General features: G+C 42.4%; 1 protein-coding gene across 1 annotated transcript in view; it reads right to left on the bottom strand.

Annotated features, from left to right (window-relative positions):
- Positions 1–426: 426 nt before the first annotated feature.
- tmem164 (transmembrane protein 164) overlaps positions 427–20,207 on the bottom strand; it is a 150,339-nt gene continuing 130,558 nt past the window's right edge. The window contains exon 6 of the mRNA XM_078211925.1: positions 427–2,639. Within this exon, the coding sequence (XP_078068051.1) occupies positions 2,433–2,639 (207 nt within the window). The 3' untranslated portion in view covers positions 427–2,432. The remainder of the gene's footprint in view (positions 2,640–20,207) is intronic.

Genomic DNA, 20,207 nt, shown 5'->3' with positions numbered 1-20,207 from the left:
CAATAGCACGGTGGAGTCTGAATCGTTGAATGGCTTAAAGAAGAGAATAGATATAGTTCAAACAAGAAAGGGATAAAGGGAGATGGGGGAAAACAGGTGGGGAAGTGGATTTGAGACCAGGGAGAGATCAGCCATGATCTGATAGAACGGCGGAGCAGGCTTGAAGGGCTGAATTTGCCGACTTCTGCTCTTCATTTCTATGTTCCTATGTTTTTCAGTAATTTGAGTGAGGTGATAGGTTTTCTCTTCCACCAATCTGGAAGGAAGAGGAAAGATATGATCCCACTTCCCAATGTGCTTTCCACTGCATCCTAACCATAAAAATGTTAATGAACTGGAATGGCCAGAGTTGGATAGAGGGAAGGGCAGAGAATATTAATACACTACATAAAAAAAAGACTAATTTGTATAGATTTATTTTATTTTAAATCCAATCTTTATGCCCAAAAGACAAAAAGGTTACAAAAGAACAATATGCAACAATAGAAAAATATTTGTATACTTTCAAACAAATTACTATCAACTGAGTCCATTCATTGAACACATTAATGTTAAGTTTTATCCAGATGACAAGAAATTCTAAATTGCTTTCATTTGGAATCATGATACACAGATGAAATTAAGAGAGCACAGGTCAACTCTTACCTCCTATTTTCCAATACTGAACCCAAATATGCAACTTCCAGAGGGACAAAATTATTATCTTTTTTTTAAAAAAAAGATAAAGCCTTGCAATGGAAAGTGGAAATAATTTGCAACAAGTGGAATGAAGGATAGACGATTGTTGGTAGATATGGGACAAGGAATAGAATTGACTTAAGCCAGTCTAACACCAATTATCACTCTCCACCCCCTCCCCATCCATACAGTTTTCTGTTTGCATGTATCAAAATGAATATAAAGTATCAAATCAGGGGAGAAAGACAACCCCATAGTCAAGCTGAACATTTCTCTACACAGTGTATCAGTACAATCTTAAATATCCTTAAATTTTGTGTACGACAATTGTTTTAGACTGAATATGGAAAACATTTTTTTTAAGAACGTTTAACAGTGTAGAAGTCATTCAATGTTTTTTTTACTTTTTTGAATAAAGGTTACCTTATACACACGAAGCCAACCTTTACTTATATAGCCAACTGGCCAACTAGATACACGCCACATTATAAAGTACTTGAAATTTTTGATGACATAAACATTAAAGTACAAATAGCCATTAGCATTGTTTCTTTAACCCAAGTTTACGAGACTATTCACATTTCACAATAGGGAATTAATTGTAGAAACTTAATCACAAGTTTTGATCTTTGAAAAAACTCCACAACACGTACAAATATATAAATTATCATTGCAAACACACCAGTGTACTCCCACTGGAATATATCCAAACTCAGCTTGCAGCATACTTTTAAAACTAACAATCTGAGAAATAGAAGTAATGGAGTGAGAGGAGTCCATGTCTCTGTTGGTTCTCAAAATCTTTGGAACTGTGTAAATGTAGCTTAAGGGAATTAAAAACTGAGTGATGACGGACAACAAATAGTTGTTTTAAATGGGCACGATGTATCCAGCAAGCTCTGAGACTGAGTTATCGGTTATAACCGTGCCATCTGAAGGAAATGCCAAGTGGAACCAGACTATTATCTACGGCGAGGAAGAGTCATCCCAAGCAGTAGTAAAGTCCAGAGCTCCGTTGCAGCCTGGAATCAAGATACTTGTCCAATCTCCAGCCTGGGATATGGCCGAAACACCACACCCCTAAAAACAGCAAACATCAAAGGTGAGGCAAGAAGAGTTAATGCGGGTTGGTTCCAAGTGCAACATCTTTGCACAGTTAATCCCAGCTAATCTTGCAACATTTATACATAATACTTAAATAAACCAGCTTCCTCAATTTAACTGGATGAGAAAAAGTCTCTAAAATAGAGCCAATTTCCATTTGTTTCCTTGAACCCAATAACTTAATATTTCTACTCTGATGGAGACAGATAATTCATCCAATTGATCATTTTATTTCAGGCATAACGCTAAAGTTATTTGGGTGGGAATATATTGGATAATAACATTCCCATGCAAATTGGATATATTGGATGGAGACCAGACATGGTTGTGACAAACCTGGCCCAACTATTTTCTGTACCTATGACTGATTCATTTTGTATTGTGATAACTATCCTTTTTTCAGACTGTTCGTTTAAATCAGAAATCGTAAATTTCAGGAGACAACTATACCCAGTTTTACAATGTGTTGAAGAAAAGTACAAAACAGGTCCAGATAAAGATCCCTTAAGGCCACCATTTCATCACTGACTGCAGCCAAAACAATAAATTGTTTTCTTTTTAAATTAAATTTATACCTTTCTAAATCTGCTGCCATTAGCTGGGGGAAAAAACTCAATGATTTGCTTAGCCAGAAAAGATCCACAGCAACTTCAAATGACTTTCTTCAGGGGCAGCTTCACCATGTCCACCAGGTACTTGCGGGTAGGAGCTGCTGCGTAGAAGAGGAGTGTCACCAGCTTTCCATGCGTCACCGTCATCAATGTTTGATGCCCCGATGCCCAGATCCGATACCAGGAACTGTAGAAAGGGTCTGATATCGCAGGACAAAGCATGTTGTTCAGGTTCACCTCCGTGGCCTTAAAAAAAAAATAAAGCTTATTTATTATCGTCACATCATTATGAAGTGCTTCGAAAGGTTAGTCGTGGCACGAATCAATTCCAGCCTCCCAAATTACCTGGATCCACTCCAGTTCACCTATCACCACAACAGGTCCACAGGAGCCGCCATCTCCCTAGCCCTGCACTCAACCCTGGAACAGCGAGATAACAAGGACACCTATGTCAGACTCCTGTTGATTGACTGCAGCTCAGCCTTTAACACCATTATTCCTATGAAACTCGTCTCCAAACTTGTGGCCTGGGCCTTGGCTCCTCCCTCTGTGACTGGATCTTGAACTTCCTAACCCACAGATCACAATCGGTAAGGATAGGCAACAACACCTCCTCCACAATCCTCCTCAACACCAGCGCCCCACAAGGCTGTGTTCTCAGCTCCCTACTATACTCCTTATATACCTATAACTGTGGGGCCAAATTTCCCTCCAACTCTATTTTCAAGTTTGCTGATGATACCACCGTAGCGGGTCGTCTCAAAAAATGAGATGGAGTACAGGAACAAGACAACGAATCTGGTGAACTGGTGTGATGACGACAATCTCTCACTCAATGTCAACAAAATGAAGGAGTTGGTCATTGACTTCAGGAAATGTAGTGGAAGGCATACCCCTCTTTACAATGGGGATGAAGTGGAAATGGTCGAGAGCTTCAATTTTTTAGGTGTCCAGATCACCAACAACCTGTCCTGGTCCCCCCATGCTGACACTATAGTTAAGAAAGCCCACCAACGCCTCTACTTTCTAAGGAGACTAAGGAAATTTGGCACGTCCGCTACGACTCACCAACTTTTACAGGTGCACCATAGAAAGCATTCTTTCTGGTTGTATCACAGTTTGGTATGGCTCCTGCTCTGCCCAAGACCACAAGAAACTACAAAAAGTCATGAATGAAGTCCAGTCCATCACGCAAACCAGCCTCCCACCCATTGGCAGTGTCTACACTTCCTGCTGCCTCAGAAAAGCAGCCAGCATAATCAAAGACCCCACGCACCCTGGACATTCTCTCTTCCACCTTCTTCCATCAGGAAAAAGATACAAAAGTCTGAGATTACTTACCAACCAACTCAGGAACAGCTTCTTCCCTGCTGCCATCAGACTTTTGAATGGACCTACCTTGCACTAAGTTGATCTTTCTCTACACCCTAGCTATGACTGTAACACTGCATTCTGCACTCTCTCCTTTCCCTCATTACAAATGGTATGCTTTGTCTGTATAGCACGCAAGAAATAATATTTTTCACTATATACTAAAGACATGTGACAATAATAAATCAAATCAAACATAACCAGCACGTCTTTCGGATACTTGGGAGGAAACCGAAGCACCCGGAGGAAACCCACACAGACACGGGGGAGAACAAGCAGACTCCGCATAGACAGTGACCCAAGCCGGGAATCGAACTCAGGTTGCTGGCGCTGTGAGACAGCAATTGCTAACCGCTGTGCCACTGTGCCGCCCCAGTCAAAACTACACTTGACAAAAGAAAAACAGCCACAAGGGACTGTGGATTATTTTTTGGGCCAGGAGCAAGGAAGACAGAAAAGGAGTTTAGCAAAATATCAGTGTGTGGCAGTGGAAAGGAGGGGGAGACTCCTGCTTTGCATCTTTAAGTGGAGTTATTCTCAACAGTACTGCGTACAAATAATTTACAAAGTAATAGCTTCTTGCTCGAAGGATTTCTTCATGTCAGTTTTGACAGGGAATTTTCAAGGGCAGTAAATTGAGGGAGTGCAGTTTATGTTGAAAGAATTCTTCCTCTTGTCTGGAATATATATAGTAGACGTGTTACTTTTTTTTTGTTTAGTTTTACAGCCTTATACTTTTATTCCCCTGTCAAACTGGGAGATTTTATTTTGCAAGCTGGAATATGGTGCCCTTGCTTTGTTATATTGTGCTCTGTGGACTGGAGAGGAAGGGAGAGACACTATTGAACAGGGCAGAGAAAGAGATAGACGTGGTTAATGGTGCGATAGGGAGGAAGGACGGCCTGTTCTGGAAAGAGTGGCAAAAGAGACCCTGTGTTGGGGGAAAGATTGTATTCAGCAAAAAAGAGGAATGCAGGGGGAAAACCTATTGTAGCATTTTTTTTCCAGCTGATAGCAAAAACATCAGTATTACCAAATCTGAAATAATAATAATTTTGTCCTCTTAGTCACTCCCATGACTTGTTACAGGGGTTGGAGCGGATGCATTCTGTATTTTTAAGTGGCTTTATTGACTTCAAAAGGGTCCAGCACTTCTCTGGAATTGAGAACATCTTTATTTTGGGCAACTTTAACAAGCTGCAGGTGGATTTTCCTTCGTTCTTTCTTTCATCTTGGGTTCAGGGTCTTGATGGGATATCTTTAGGACCATTTTCCCAGAAAGCTACTACAAAACTGCAATTCTTAAAGACCAGATCTGGTTGGTGGTAGGGATTCGCATTCTAATCAGTATTCTGTAACTTGATTTTTGTGTCTCTGTGCCCTGTTTAAGAGCACATTTCCACTCCATCTGACGAAGGAGCAGCGCTCCGAAAGCTAATGGTATTTGCTACCAAATAAACCTGTTGGACTTTAACTTGGTGTTGTTAAAACTCTTACTGTGCAAGTTGGCTGCCATGGTAACTACACCATATTACAACTATGCCTACACTTCAAAAATATCTCATTGGCTGGAAAGCACTTTGAGGTCATGGAAGGCAATATTTTAATTTTTTAAAACTTTGTTATATCAAGGCCTACTCAAAGTATCTATTTATTAGTGCCACAAGTAGGCTTACATTAACACTGCAATGAAATTACTGTGAAAATCCCCTAGTCGCCACACTCTGGCACCTGTTCGGGTGCATTGAGGCAGAATTTAGCATGGCCATTGCACCTAACCAGTACGTCTTTTGGACTGTGGGAGGAAACTGGAGAACCCGGAGGAAACCCACGCAGACACAGGGAGAACGTGCAGACTCCGCACAGACTGTGACCCAAGGCGAGAATCGAGCCCAGGTCTCTGGCGCTGTGAGGAAGCAGTGTTAACCACTGTGCCACGTTGCTGCTATTTGTAGGTTTACAAGTAATTGATTAAGAAAAAAAAAAGGGATTTGGTGACTTTCTTGACTAGAGTAAAAAACAGAATTCCAACAATTCCAATTTTCTTCCCTATGCAGGTGGCCATGCTTACATTCTGCCATCGTTCTAGAAAGCCAATAAATGGCACTGAATTTAAATAAAATTACCATAATGAAAGATAGCCGCATCAGAAATATACATTTCAAAGTTCCATACCCTATGGCACTGGCACATTGCAAGACACATTTACAGGAGCTTACAGCTGCATTAACCAATAAAAAACTCATGGGACCTTCAAAGAATTATAATTAGAAAGAAGCAGCTCAGTGACTAACGCCTGATCCTATTGATGGGTTTTAAGCAGTAGAGTATGGTGGAGAGCCAAAGGGAATCACAAACACTGGTGCCTAGCTGACTTAAAGTTCAATTGCCAGTGGTAGGGAATGCATAGTAATAATGGCTCAGTTGGCTGGATAGCTGGTGGGTGCTACAGAGCGACACCAACAGCATGGGTTCAATTCCTGTACTGGCAAAAGTTATTCATGAAGGCTCACACCTTCTCAACCTTGCCCCTCCCCTGAGGTGTGGTGATCTTCAGGTTAAATCACCACCAGTCAGCTCTCCCCCTCAAAGGGAAGAGCAGCCTATGGCCATCTTGGACTATGGTAACTTTACTTTTATAAAAGCATCAATTCAGAAGAAAGAAGACAGTGTGTAAAGGTTAGAGGAGACCATGAAGATAAAGAGGGGGCAAGGCCATGAAAGAAATTAAAATTAAGCATGGGGGGGGGGGGGGGTGGGGGCTTGTAACTAATGTAGACCAGAACAACAAGGTTGAAAGATGAATGGGACCTGATGTCAAATGTAGAACAGATGTGTTTCCATTCCTGTCTGTTCTGAACTATCGTATTCAACTCAAGATGTTAACTCTGCTTCTCTCTCCACAGATGCTGCTAAACTTGCTCAATTCACTTCATTTCAGTCTTAGCAATGATTAACTAGAGGAAGCTGCAACTCAATGATGCTCATAATGTGGCCAATATATGCTCGCATCCGTTATCTGTAGTGGTGCAGATTTCATAGAACTCTGCATAAGAACATAAGGAGGAGACCATTCGGCCATTGAACCTGCTCCGCCATTCAATACAATCATGGCCAACCTTCAACTTCAACTCCACTCTCCCACCTGCTTCCCATATCCTTCGATTCTGCAAGATGCCAAAAACCTCTGTCTCAGCTTTAATTAAACATGTTCAACAACAGAACATCCACAACCCCCTGCAGGAGAGAATTCCCAAATTAGCAGAATTTGTAATTCCAATTTATGTAAATGGAAAATAGTGGTCCCAGCAATGATCCTTGTAGACCAACCATCAAATCTTGGTGACTGTCATCAAGATGACTATCTACTTTCCATTTTCTGCTTTATAGCTCATTTCCTATCCAATTTCCCACCCTGATTCCATACGCTTCGATCATTGTCATCAATTTATTATGTGGTAACTTATCAAAGGTCTTTTACATAAGAACATAAGAAATAGGAGCAGGAGTAGGCCATCTAGCCCCTCGAGCCTGCCCCGCCATTCAATAAGATCATGGCTGATCTGAAGTGGATCAGTTCCACTTACCCGCCTGATCCCTATAACCCCTAATTCCCTTACCGATCAGGAATCCATCTATCCGTGATTTAAACATATTCAACGAGGTAGCCTCCACCACTTCAGTGGGCAGAGAATTCCAGAGATTCACCACCCTCTGAGAGAAGAAGTTCCTCCTCAACTCTGTCCTAAACCGACCCCCCTTTATTTTGAGGCTGTGCCCTCTAGTTCTAGTTTCCTTTCTAAGTGGAAAGAATCTCTCCATCTCTACCCTATCCAGCCCCTTCATTATCTTATAGGTCTCTATAAGATCCCCCCTCAGCCTTCTAAATTCCAACAAGTACAAACCCAATCTGCTCAGTCTCTCCTCATAATCAACACCCCTCATCTCTGGTATCAACCTGGTGAACCTTCTCTGCACTCCCTCCAAGGCCAATATATCCTTCCGCAAATAAGGGGACCAATACTGCACACAGTATTCCAGCTGTGGCCTCACCAATGCCCTGTACAGATGCAGCAAGACATCTCTGCTTTTATATTCTATCCCCCTTGCAATATAGGCCAACATCCCATTTGCCTTCTTGATCACCGGTTGCACCTGCAGACTGGGTTTTTGCGTCTCATGCACAAGGACCCCCAGGTCCCTCTGCACAGTAGCATGTTGTAATTTCTTTCCATTTAGATAATAATCCAATTTGCTATTATTTCTTCCAAAGTGAATAACCTCGCATTTGTCAACGTTATACTCCAACTGCCAGATCCTCGCCCACTCACTCAGCCTGTCAAAATCTCTCTGCAGACCTTCTACGCCCTCCACACGATTCACTTTTTCACTTATCTTTGTGTCGTCTGCAAACTTTGTTACCCTACACTCAGTCCCCTCCTCCAGATCGTCTATATAAATGGTAAATAGTTGAGGCCCCAGTACCGATCCCTGCGGCACGCCACTAGTTACCATCCGCCAACCAGAAAAGCACCCATTTATTCCGACTCTCTGCTTCCTGTCGGATAGCCAATCCCCAACTCCACATGTTATATCCACGGCATTACCTTTGTCTACTCTTTATTACTCCTTCAAAGAGAAAATCAGACTTGCATTTATATAGCACTTTTCACAACAAACAGACGCCTCAAAGTGCTTTACAGACAATCAAGTACTTTTGAGGTTTTTTCACTTTTGTAAAACAGGAAACACAGTAGCCAATTTATGCACAGTAAATTCCCTCAAAACAGCAATGTGGTAATGACCAGATAGTCTGTCTCCTCTGATGTTAATTGCAGGATAAATATTGACCAGGGCACTGGGGATAACCCCCTTGCTCAGCTTCATAAGTGGTGCTATGGGATTTTTTTTTTTTTTAAACAGGCAGGCGGGACCTCTAACATCTCATCCAAAAACAGCATCTCTGATAGTGCAGTACTCCCTCAGCACTGCAGCGGAATTGCCCACATTGGTTTTTGTGCTCAAGTCCCTGAATGGAGCTTGAACCCAGAACCTCAAGCGGGAACAGCTATCAACTCAGCCATTGGCTGACAAGAATTCAATAACACTGGTCAATCCTTAAGAATCCCTGTTCATTATTCTGAATTTTGTTTTTCCATGTTTTCCTAGCTATACAGACAAAACATATCGTTCATGTCCGCGCTCTTCAGCAACATGCAGCTAGCTAATTGTATTGGAACACAGTTATTCTAGCTTTTAGCCTACAAGTGAAGCGGCTCAATTGAAATAGAACTTTGCTTTACAAAGGGGATTTGTCCCACCTCCTCTGAGAATACCCAATTTCCGCATAAAATCAGGGGCTCCCTTTGGAGGACTCCTGTTACAGAATTGCATCTCACATTGCATGGAATGCAATTGGGTACAGCATTAAGTGATCTTTGAGTCAAACATTAGTTGGGATTGTGCCTCTGAACATGAAGATAGTATCATCGCCATGTAGCTTTACATCTATGCAGCTGGATATAATTCCATGTTCTTTAGACCTTTTTCAGGACTAATACTTAGTTTCTGCTGCTATTATTCCAGCTGGCAACTAGAGGCTTTAAATAATATAAAGATGTTAGTAATTTACAATGAATCATAGCTTAAAAATGGATGCATTAATGAGCTATGTTGAATGAGCCTAGATTCAAATTCAGAGATGCAATGGATTTTCAGACATGCACCATAACAAATATATATCTATAGTTACTATGTATAGAGGCTCCAATTAATTTGCTGTATGTAGCAAGAGATTATCAGTGTGTGCATGCACTACAAACGTGAATGTGGTCTTAAGCTGACTTTGTGACAGAAGGCTTACACATAGCACTGCATGAGTAGACAGAAAAGTCCTGTGACAGCTTGTACACTTACAGCAGCGTGGAAGTCACAAGAAAGTAGCAAAGTAAACAAGCACACAACCAAACGAGCGAGTAATGGCATGTTTGTCTAGTCAGTACTTAGCTCTCAGAGGTAATCATGCTTTTAGGCCACAGCGGACTGGTTAACTGAAATGGTCATAAGTAAATTAGTGAAGGAATTTACTGTTCCTGACTTGTGAGGGGCAGATATTTAGCAAAACAATGGTAAATTGGATAGATCATCTACCCCAGATTATCAAGACAAGCAACAAAATAGTAGCAAAAGGAAGTAAGGAAGTGCCAGAATATCATGGGAAACACTACAGTAAAAAAAAGCCTCCTAGAAGCTGATATCCAGAAAGATGTTTAGCCAAAACCGGGTTGAAGTGAGACACTGGTGCTGACCCCACAGCAGTACAAGACCCAAACAGACAACTGGTTGTGTACTTCACACTGGACTGATAGGGCCGTGGATGGAGCAAAGCTGAATTAACACTAACAGGAAAATACCCAATGTGAGCTGTGGCAAATCATAAAACACATTTACAACTGCCACAAGAGAAAATCTAAGATAAGCATAATGTTATATTAATTTTTACACACAGGACAAACAGGAGTGGGAGTAAGTTATTAAGAAGGCTGCTTGAAGCCAAGATCTTAAATACCTTAAATGGTAGACTTTCTTGAAAGGTGAAATCCAAAATGCTAAAAGAGTTCTTTCATCCAAAGCTATTTTATGAATTTGCCGTCTCTTAAGTCAATGCATAATCTTTGAGTTAAGACAACGGGAGGAATCTTGCGGAGGCGACAGGGTCCTCCCTGGTCACAGACTGGAGAGTTGGTGAAAGACCCACATTGTCTATTTTTAAGAAGGCCTCCACATCTTGCTCCACTCAGGCATTTAACAGGCCAGGTGAGGTGGGGCGGGGTGGGGGGGGTCGTCTCACTGGATCAAGGACACTGCAGGGCAAAGTCCCACCTGCCAAGTGCTTCTGGCCAGAGGCCACCAGCTCTTCCATAGGCACTGGCTGCAGTTGTCACTGCACCCACGAGGGCTCAGATCAAGGAGGGATCCAGGCACAGGTGAGTGATGGCAGAAAGGAGATCGAAGGGTTGCTGGGCGAATAGATGTCAGCAGCAAGAGCAGGCATTGGGTCTCAGTGGCACCCCCCCACAATGCTGGGTCCCTCAGGCCAGCACTGAGTGCCTTTGAAGAAGGGATCCTACTCTAGGAGCCCACAGGGTTTGCTTATTGTGTTCCCTACATGGTGAGCCCTTCTGCCCACTGCTAGTTTAATACCAAGGGAGGCAGTATGAGACCGTCAATTAGCAGGGGGTTTAAAGACCATCCATCGACCCTCCCACCACAGACTAATTGAGGCAGAAGTCGGAAGGCAGTGGGCTCCCCATCCAGCACCCTTCCAGCCAATTGAAAGCTGCCTCACTACCATAGGGAGAGGGCACAAGATTCTGTTCAATGTATTATAGAAAGGATATTATTAAACTAGAAAGAGTGCAGAAAAGATTTACTAGGATGCAACCGGGAGTTGATGGATTGAGTTATAAATGAGAGGCTGGATAGACTGGGACTTTTTTTTCTCTGGAGCGTAGGAGGCAGAGAGGTGATCTTATAGTGGTCTATAAAATAATAAGGGGCACAGATCAGCTAGATAGTCAATATCTTTTCCCAAAGGTAGGGGAGTCTAAAACTAGAGGGCATAGGTTTAAGGTGAGAGGGGAGAGATACAAAAGTGTCCAGAGGGGCAATTTTTTCACACAGAAGGTGGCGAGTGTCTGGAACAAGCTGCCAGAGGTAGTAGTAAAGGCGGGTACAATTTTATCTTTTAAAAAGCATTTAGACAGTTACATGGGTACGATGGGTACAGAGGGATATGGGCCAAATACGGGCATTTGGGATTAGTTTAGGGGTTTTTTTAAAAAAAAGGGCGGCATGGACAAGTTAGGCCGAAGGGCCTGTTTCCATGCTGTAAACCTCTGTGACTCTCTCAATATTCCCCCATGTTATTTATAAACCTTCACAGTTCTTCAAGTCTCTCGCTGGATTGTCAAGAGAAATCCTGTACAATTTACCCAAGTTTAGTATGCCATCTTCTCTCTACAGCACCACATTCATTTCCCAACAAGTCGGAGTAAAATATTAGTAAAGATCTCCTGGTGGTTAAATTCTCATTTGCTTCTAATTGGAACTAACAGGCTCGGGCCAATTGGCAGCATTGTTTTTTTTCAAAATCAGAAGGTTTTGGTTGGAGGCAGACTTTGGAAAGCAGAACCAAACAAATGCTTCTGAAGAAATGTTAGACAAAGATCTGTTCTGCTGAGTTTTAAAAGCTTCACGGCATTATCTGATAAATAGTTACAACCTGCCCATCATTTCTCTCTCAGACAGCACCTCATTAACTGGACATCTTGGTATTTGGGAGACCTTGCTGCATGAGTAATGGCTGCCACTATTTATCCACGTGCCAGCAGTCTTGAAGTAATCCATTCAATGTGAGGTCTAGGAGACACATTAGGGTGCTATATAAATGCTAATTTGTTCTTACTAGAAGGCTGACTGCCTGAAACATTTCATATTTCAAGCATTTATTATTTGCAACTTGCTGTGGATTTATAGTACGCTGGATGTCATGGTACCAATATCCTCATTCCTTTATACAGTAGATTGGGTAATCTGGGGCAAAAATGGCTTTAGAAAGTACAGCAGTTGCATGAGGAAATAATTCTGACATTTTGCATTTGGTTCATTCAACATTTTTATTTAAAACAATATTATCCACAGGGTGTTAACTAGAAGTGCGTATAAACTACAGAGTCTTCACAATATCAAAATGATATCGCTCATTGTGGTCTGAGCTAATACGATCGTTAAATATTTAAAGGAGACATAATTAAACACGAGACTATGGGGTGTAAACAACATTGAAAGAAATAATTCAGGGGTCTACAAAGGTCTACAAAGTCACATGCACACAAAGATCATCTCAGAACTTAGGGATACAAAGTAATGCTCCATGAGTTATTTGCAGTGTTTGGTAAACGAGGGGGGTTTGGCAAGAAAGTAGAGAATGTAAGTAGGTGATTGGAATATGGCTGGCATCAAAAGAAGAACGCAACTTTTGTGAATAATGGAATTATTTATAGGATTGCGAGGGTGGTGCAGGGGAAATAGGGGATAAACCTTGTGTAGAACTTTCAGATAGACAAAGTCATTTACATTAGATAGACAGGGAGGAAATTGATACTGGGGGTAAGAACACAGGAACAGGAGTAAAGTATTCAGCCACAGTTCAGTGAGATCATGGATGATCTGCAGCCTAAGTCCACATGCCCGCCTTTATCCAACATCCCTTAATTCCCGAACCAAAATCTATCTCAGGTTTGAAATTCATGATCAATCTTGCATCAATTGCCATTCCGAACTCCTGACGTGCTGAGAGAGTAGAGAGTGTTTCCTAACTTCATTTCTGAAAGACTTGGCTCTCAATTAGCTTGGCAGCACAGTGGTTAGCACTACTGCCTCACAGCGCCAAGGACCCAGGTTCAGTTTTGGCCTTGGGTCACTGTCTGCACTTCCTCCCCATGTCTGCGTGGGTTTCCTCCCACACTCCAAAGATGTGCAGGTTAGGTTGGTTGGACGGTACTGACCCGATGGGCTGAATGGCCTCCTTCTGTACTGTAGGGATTCTATATTAGGCTATCTTCGTAGTTCCAGACTCCCCAACCAGCAAAAATAGCTTCTCTCATTCTACCCTATATTTTCCTCTTCACATCTTGAAAACTTTAATGAGATCTCTCCTTACCTTCCAAGCGGCAGGGACTACGATACTAGTTTGTGTAATCTCACTTTGTAATTTAACCCTTGAAATCTAGCTAACATTTTGGTAAATCTACTCTGTAGCCCCTCCAAGACCAATATATCCTTTACAAGATGTGTTGCCCAGAACTTAACACACTCCAGGGCTTTGTTATAGCTGGAGCCTATCTTTGGCCCCATTGTGTTCTATCCCACTAGATATAATGACCAACATTCGACTCGCCTTTTTGGTTATATTTTGTCCCTGTCTGTGGTATTTTAATGACCTATATATCTGGATCCTTAACCACCTCCAATGATCCTGTGTTCACTCCCCTCGTGCCATGTTTAATTAAGTTTTTCTTCAACATTTAACGATCTTATTCGCTCAGACAACAATGAGTGATATCATTTTGATATAGTGAAGCCTGTGTAGCTTTGCAGTCACTCATGTACATCATACCAATTCGATTCTAGTTAACTCTCCAGGTAATAGGTTAATAAAAAAGTTGAATGAATCAAATGCAAGCTGTTAGAATTATTCCCACATGCAATCTTCTTAGCTATCGTTTCCAGATTACTCAACTGTATTTATAAAGAAAACCGAATGAGGATATTGGAACCATGATGTCAATTGGTTAAGCAAACTATAAAACAGCAAGCCACAAATAATAAGTGCCTGAAATACGAAGTGTTTCAAACAACTAGCCTTCCAGTAGAACAAATGTGCATTTATATAGCATCCTAATACCCAGACCGCTCATTAATGTTGAAGTAATTCATTCTCAATATTCAAAATTATATAGTTCATTTATTAGTGTCACAAGTAGGCTTACATTAGCACTGCAATAAAGTTACTGTGAAAATCCCCTAGTCGCCACACTCAGTGTACCTGAACAGGCACCAGAGGGAGAATTTAATATGGGCAATGCACCGAACCAGCATGTCTTTCGGACTGTGGGAGGAAACTGGAGCACCCAGAGGAAACCCACGCAGACACGGGGAGAATGTGCAGACTCCGCGCAGACAGTGGCCCAAGCTGGGAATCGAACGCAGATCCCTGGTGCTGTGAAGCAGCGGTGCTAACCACTGTGCCACCGTGCCACCCTATATAGTTTGATGTTCACCATTTAGAACATATTCTGATCTATCCGTTTAGGTTAAGTGAATGACCTTACACTTGACTGCATTGAAATCAATTTGCAAGAGTTTTGCTCATTCGTTGAATCTATTTGTACCTCTTTGACCTGTGTAATGTTATGCTTCCATCTACACTGCTAACAATACCACCAATCATTGTATCACTGACAAGCTTGGCTATGTAGAGTTCTATTTCATCATCCAAGCTGTAATAAATAAGGTGATCAGTTGAATTCCCACACAGACCCCTGTGGCACACTACAAGTCGCATCCTACCAATTAAATTAAAATACCTGCTCAATATCCCCAATTTTACTTGCACATTGGCTGCTTTCAGCCAATTTCCAAACCTGTTCAATAATTTGTCTTCAATTCCAGGAGTGTCAAATTAAACAGCCTCTCAATTAGAGGCTTTATCAAATGCCTTCTGGAAGTCCATATAGATAACAGCCATACACAGTACCTGAACACATTACTTTCGTCACCTCTTCCAAGAGTTCACTTGATTCACTTGATGTGATTCACCCTTTGTAAATGCTTGCTGCCCCCGTTTGATCAGTTCAACATTTTCATGGTGTTCAGGCTATCTATCTTTAACTATAAACTCTAGTAATTTCGAGACAAGAAATGTTTAGACTCTGGACTGGGTTTGTCCTCCAATCCTACTGAAATAATGGGAGTGTTGTGTGCAGTTTTCCAATCTAAAGGAATGGTTCCTGTATCAAGAGACCTGGAAGATGATAGTTAGAGCATCTACAATGTTCTTAGCTACTTCCTTTAAAACTAGGATCAAACTAGAAGGTAGGTGTTACAAACATCCAGACAGCCATAGATTTTGACTTGGGTCTGGTGGCATTGCTCAGGCTGTAGGTGGACCCTACAACTCTGGTATTCCAACGCTAACTTGCACTGCATATTCTCCCTTCCACCTTCTTCTGTTGGGGAAAAGATACAAAAGTCTGAGGTCACGTACCAACCGACTCAAGAACAGCTTCTTCCCCGCTGCCGTCAGACTTTTGAATAGACCTACCTTGCATTAAGTTGATCTTTCTCTACACCCTAGCTATGACTGTAACACTATGTGATGCACTCTCTCCTTTCCTTCTCTATGAACAGCATGGCTCTCCGTACAGCATGCAAGAAACAATACTTTTCACTGTATACTAATACATGTGACAATAATAAATCACATCCACACCAGGGGCACACAACAGTTTATTTCTGTGTCTCATGAACTGGAAACTATCTTTCCCGTATGCCCTCGTGTCCTTCTCCAATCTCCCTGAATTTGGAACTTAAAGAACCCTTTGGTGAGACTGGGTCAGTGTAAAGTTACGAGGGCAATTTTCATAGTCTGACTGAAAAGGTGGGGTGGGGGGAGAGATTTTTCACTCCCACGTTCGGAGGGTGGGATCAGTGGCAGGAGCAGAAGATCCCACAGGAGGCCCAAAGTGCAATTTCTGCTGCCAGGATTTCCCACAGCGATTATCCCCGCCTGTCAATGAGGTAATGGAAATGCTGACGTTTCACAGTGGGTTCCCCATTAAAATACATTAACATCTGATTATCAGGCCTCTACACCCGATTATCCCACATCACTGTCACATAATCCATTCAGACCAGCGAGGGCCAACTAACATCGATCATGGCAAGGTGTGCAACTGGTGAGCAGAACCTGCCAGAAGGGTTCAGGTGAGTGCATTACTCAAGGGAGGGGAGGTGGGGGTGCAGAGAAAGTGTGTCATACCCAGGCACTGCTACCTGGTACTGGCGGCTAACAGTGCCAGGGGCTGTGTGTGTGTGTGTGTGTATGTGTGTGTGTGTGTGTGGGGGGGGGGGGGGGGGGGGGGGGGTAATGTTGTATGTGGAAGCGTTCTGTGGGGAGGAGGGGACTTATTTTTAAAAAATCTTTTCTGTATCAGGGCTCTCTTTAAAATAATCTTTGAAAACCTCAATTGCTGGCAGGACAGTCTCAATCAGAGCACAGCGCGACATTGTGAGACCCGCCCTGAATTTCTTTTCAGCTATGTGCCGAATGATCCGAACGCCATCGTTTAATGCCATCCCCCCCCCCACCTCCCCCCACTGTGTCACTCTGCCAAAAGATGGGATCTTTCCACCCATTATTTCCAAACTTCAACTACTTCTATAATGCTTTGTGTGACTCCGAAAATGGGAAAACCCATGCTACTTTATCCTGAATAGCGGGCAGCATGCCCAACACTATCGTAAATCCCAGTCCAAGGTTCCCGTTGAGACTCGTGTTTAGTAGAGGAAAGTAACGCAGCAATCTTCTGTTAATTACATTGCATTGGAATAAAGTTAAAGGCAAAGTGCTAAATAAATGAGGAGATTAAGTAATCTCTTAATTTGAATGGGCAGCCACCACTTTACTCCCTTCCACCAAATTCTATAGAAAACCCTGGGGATATTTTAAATGGTGTGGAGTCTGACAGCTATACCGCTTCGTAACGTGGAGCTGAAGTGTTGACTATTTGCACAGCAATGCCTCAAAGAGCGATAATTTCTTCCATAGTTCCATTGAATTTAACTTCGAACAAACACCATCATTGTAAAGAAATATTCAACATTGAACAAATAAATGTGTTTTGTCGGTAAGTACACTTAAGACATCAGCATGGAAGTATTTACCTGGCCCTGTGTACTGGCTAAGGTTAAGGAAGACATTATATATAATATTTATGCATAGACAGACACACACATAAATTATGCATATTATCTCCTATTACATTGATCACATGTACCCAAAGGTCTGGAGTATTGTTGTAATATCTCTGTTAACAGCAGAGGAGGATTTGCAATGCAATACACCATGCCTAGGCACAGGGCGCCAACCAATGGCAGGGGGTGGGTTGGGATCAGCCGGTGCACTGGGCATCCAATCAGAGCCTGTTTACTATCAGCAAATACAAAGCGAAATCAGAATTTGATTGGGAGTTTGAAAGTACGGGAAAACACTGGTCTGAACTAATACATCTAACCTACACGTCTTGGGTACTAAGGGGTAATTTTATTTATTTTTTTTATTAGTGTCACAAGCAGGCTTGCATTAACACTGCAATAAAGTTACTGGGGAGATCCCCTTGTTGCCACACTCCAGTGTCTGATCGGGTACACTGAGGGAGAATTTAGTATGGCCAATCCACCTAACCCGTATATCTTTGTGACAGTGGGAGGGAACCGGAGCACCCAGAGGAAACCCACGCAGACACTGGGAGAACAAGCAGACTCCACACAGACAGTCACCCAAGACTAGAATTGAACCCGGGTACCTGACGTTGTGAGGCAGCAGTGCTAACCACTGTGCCACCGTACTGTCCATCTAAGTCATTGATATAAATTGGAAATAGCTGAGGCACAACACTGATCCCTGCAGAACCCTATTAATTACAGCCAGAATAGCCGAGAAAGGTGTGTGCACGCATGTGTTATAATCCCCTGTAGAGACCAATACTTTTTTTTGAAGAGAGGTACAAATTTCCCAGTGATCTACGTAAAGAGCTGCAGGATAAGATTTCACATTTCAAGGATTTTATTGTAACAATAAAACTATCAACATCGACTAATAATTACTTAGTAGGCATTTGGGACAACCCACAGTACATGGACTGCAGTGTTTCAAGAAGGCAGCTCACCACCACCTTCTCAAGGGCAACTCAGGATGGACAATAAATGCTGGCCAGCCAGCGACACCCATGTCCCATGAATAAAAAAAAGTAACACGCTAAGCTACCAAAAAAGGTATTTCTTGTTACCTTAGCACAACTTCAAACCCCACGCCAAGTTTATTCATTAAAAGGCACTCTCAACATAAATGTAGTCTTGCGCTTAAAAAGTCCCAAATTCCTGGCTTTGGCAGGATCTATTCCCTCTGCCCCACCAACAGTCGTGTGTGTGTGTGTGTGTGTGTGTGTGTGTGTGTGTGTGTATATATATATGTGTTTGCCTTGTAGCTTCTGTGTATGTCACCCTTGTACTCACTGGCCTGCCTGGTTATATTTCCCATTGGATCAGCCGTTTCATTGAACAGCCAGTGATATAATCTGTTTAGCCTGCCCTCTATGTAACCGTCAGCCCTGGAGGAATACCAGTTGCCAGGAAATTGATTCTCTTTCATTATAAATTTTTAATAAGTCGATTTCTGGTGGTAGAGCTACAATGTAGTGATTCCATCGTCAGAAATATTAACATTGCTCACGTCATATAAGCTCAGCCAAATATTCAAGGACAGTTGAAAACATTGCCTAGAGTAAAGTTTAGTAAAGCTATTTTAAAACTGTGCTGGGAAATAATTTTGCAGATCAAGGTAAGGATGGAATAGAGATACTTTTTAAAATGTTTTAGTAACTTGCAGCAGGGAGAGGAGGAGGAAAATAATCAGCCAACTTTCCGCTCTTAATTGCCATGTGATAATCATAGAATCCTACAGTGCAGAAGGAGGGCACTTGGCCCATCGAGCCTGCACCGACAACAATCCCACCCAGGCCCCATCCTCATAACCCCACACATTTACCTTGCTAACCCCTGACACTCAGGGGCAATTTAGCATGGCCTAACCTTCACATCTTTGGATTGTGTGAGGAAACCCACGCAGACAAGGGGAGAATGTGCAAACTCCACCTGAAGCTGGAATTGAAGCCGGGTCCCTGGCGCTGAGAGACAGCAGTGCTAACCATTGCACTACCGTGCCAACCCTACTCGATAACTCAAATCAGAAGTCACACCTGAACGTCTATGAAGAGAGGATTGGATCTGACTTTGATGTACTATCCAAGTTACTGAACCTGTCAATACAGTCAAGGCTCACTCCGCAACAGTGGCCACATTAACAGATTGTCAGGTATCTATTTCATGCAACCACACTCCAGCCAAAACCCACACCTTCCAGACAACAAGACAAAAAAAAAGAGAAAAAGGAAAACAAAATTATTCATTGGACAGGGTCCGCTTTCTAACAAGACTGGAAAGCAAGGAATACCCGCATACACGAGGAAAGGAATGTGCTTGTGCTGATAGTGGGTGGGTGCATCAGAGCTCAAAATTGCCTAATGACATAACATGTGCTTTGCATGCATTATGGCTGTATTACTCCAGAATATTTTGCAGAAAAGTCACGGCTTCAAATAATATCTCACTGGAGAGCTAAAGTTAAAGTTTATTTATTAGTGTCACAAGTAGACTTACATTAACACTGCATGAAGTTCCTGTGAAAGTCCCCTAGTTGCCACACTCCAGCACCTGTTCGGGTACACTGAGGGAGAATTTAGCATGGCCAATGCACCTAACCAGCACATCTTTTGGACTGTGGGAGCAAACCGGAGCACCCAGAGGAAACCCACACAGACATGGGGAGAACGTGCAGACTCCACACAGACAGTGACCCAAGCCGGGAATTAAACTCGGGTCTGTGAGGCAGCAGTGCTAACCATTGAGCCACAGTGCCACCCAATAAATTGCATTTATTCAGCTAGGCTCAATTTGCTGCAATAATGAAACTGAAGAAGATAGGGATCTAGATGAGTATACGGCTTGTAGGAAGGGACTAAAGAAGGAAATTAGGAGAGC

The sequence above is a fragment of the Mustelus asterias genome, chromosome 4 (assembly GCF_964213995.1).
Source record: "Mustelus asterias chromosome 4, sMusAst1.hap1.1, whole genome shotgun sequence".
In the NCBI taxonomy this organism is placed as follows: Eukaryota; Metazoa; Chordata; class Chondrichthyes; order Carcharhiniformes; family Triakidae; genus Mustelus; species Mustelus asterias.
The sequence above is the reverse complement of the archived record's forward strand: the minus strand, read 5'-3'. Positions and strand labels throughout refer to the sequence as shown.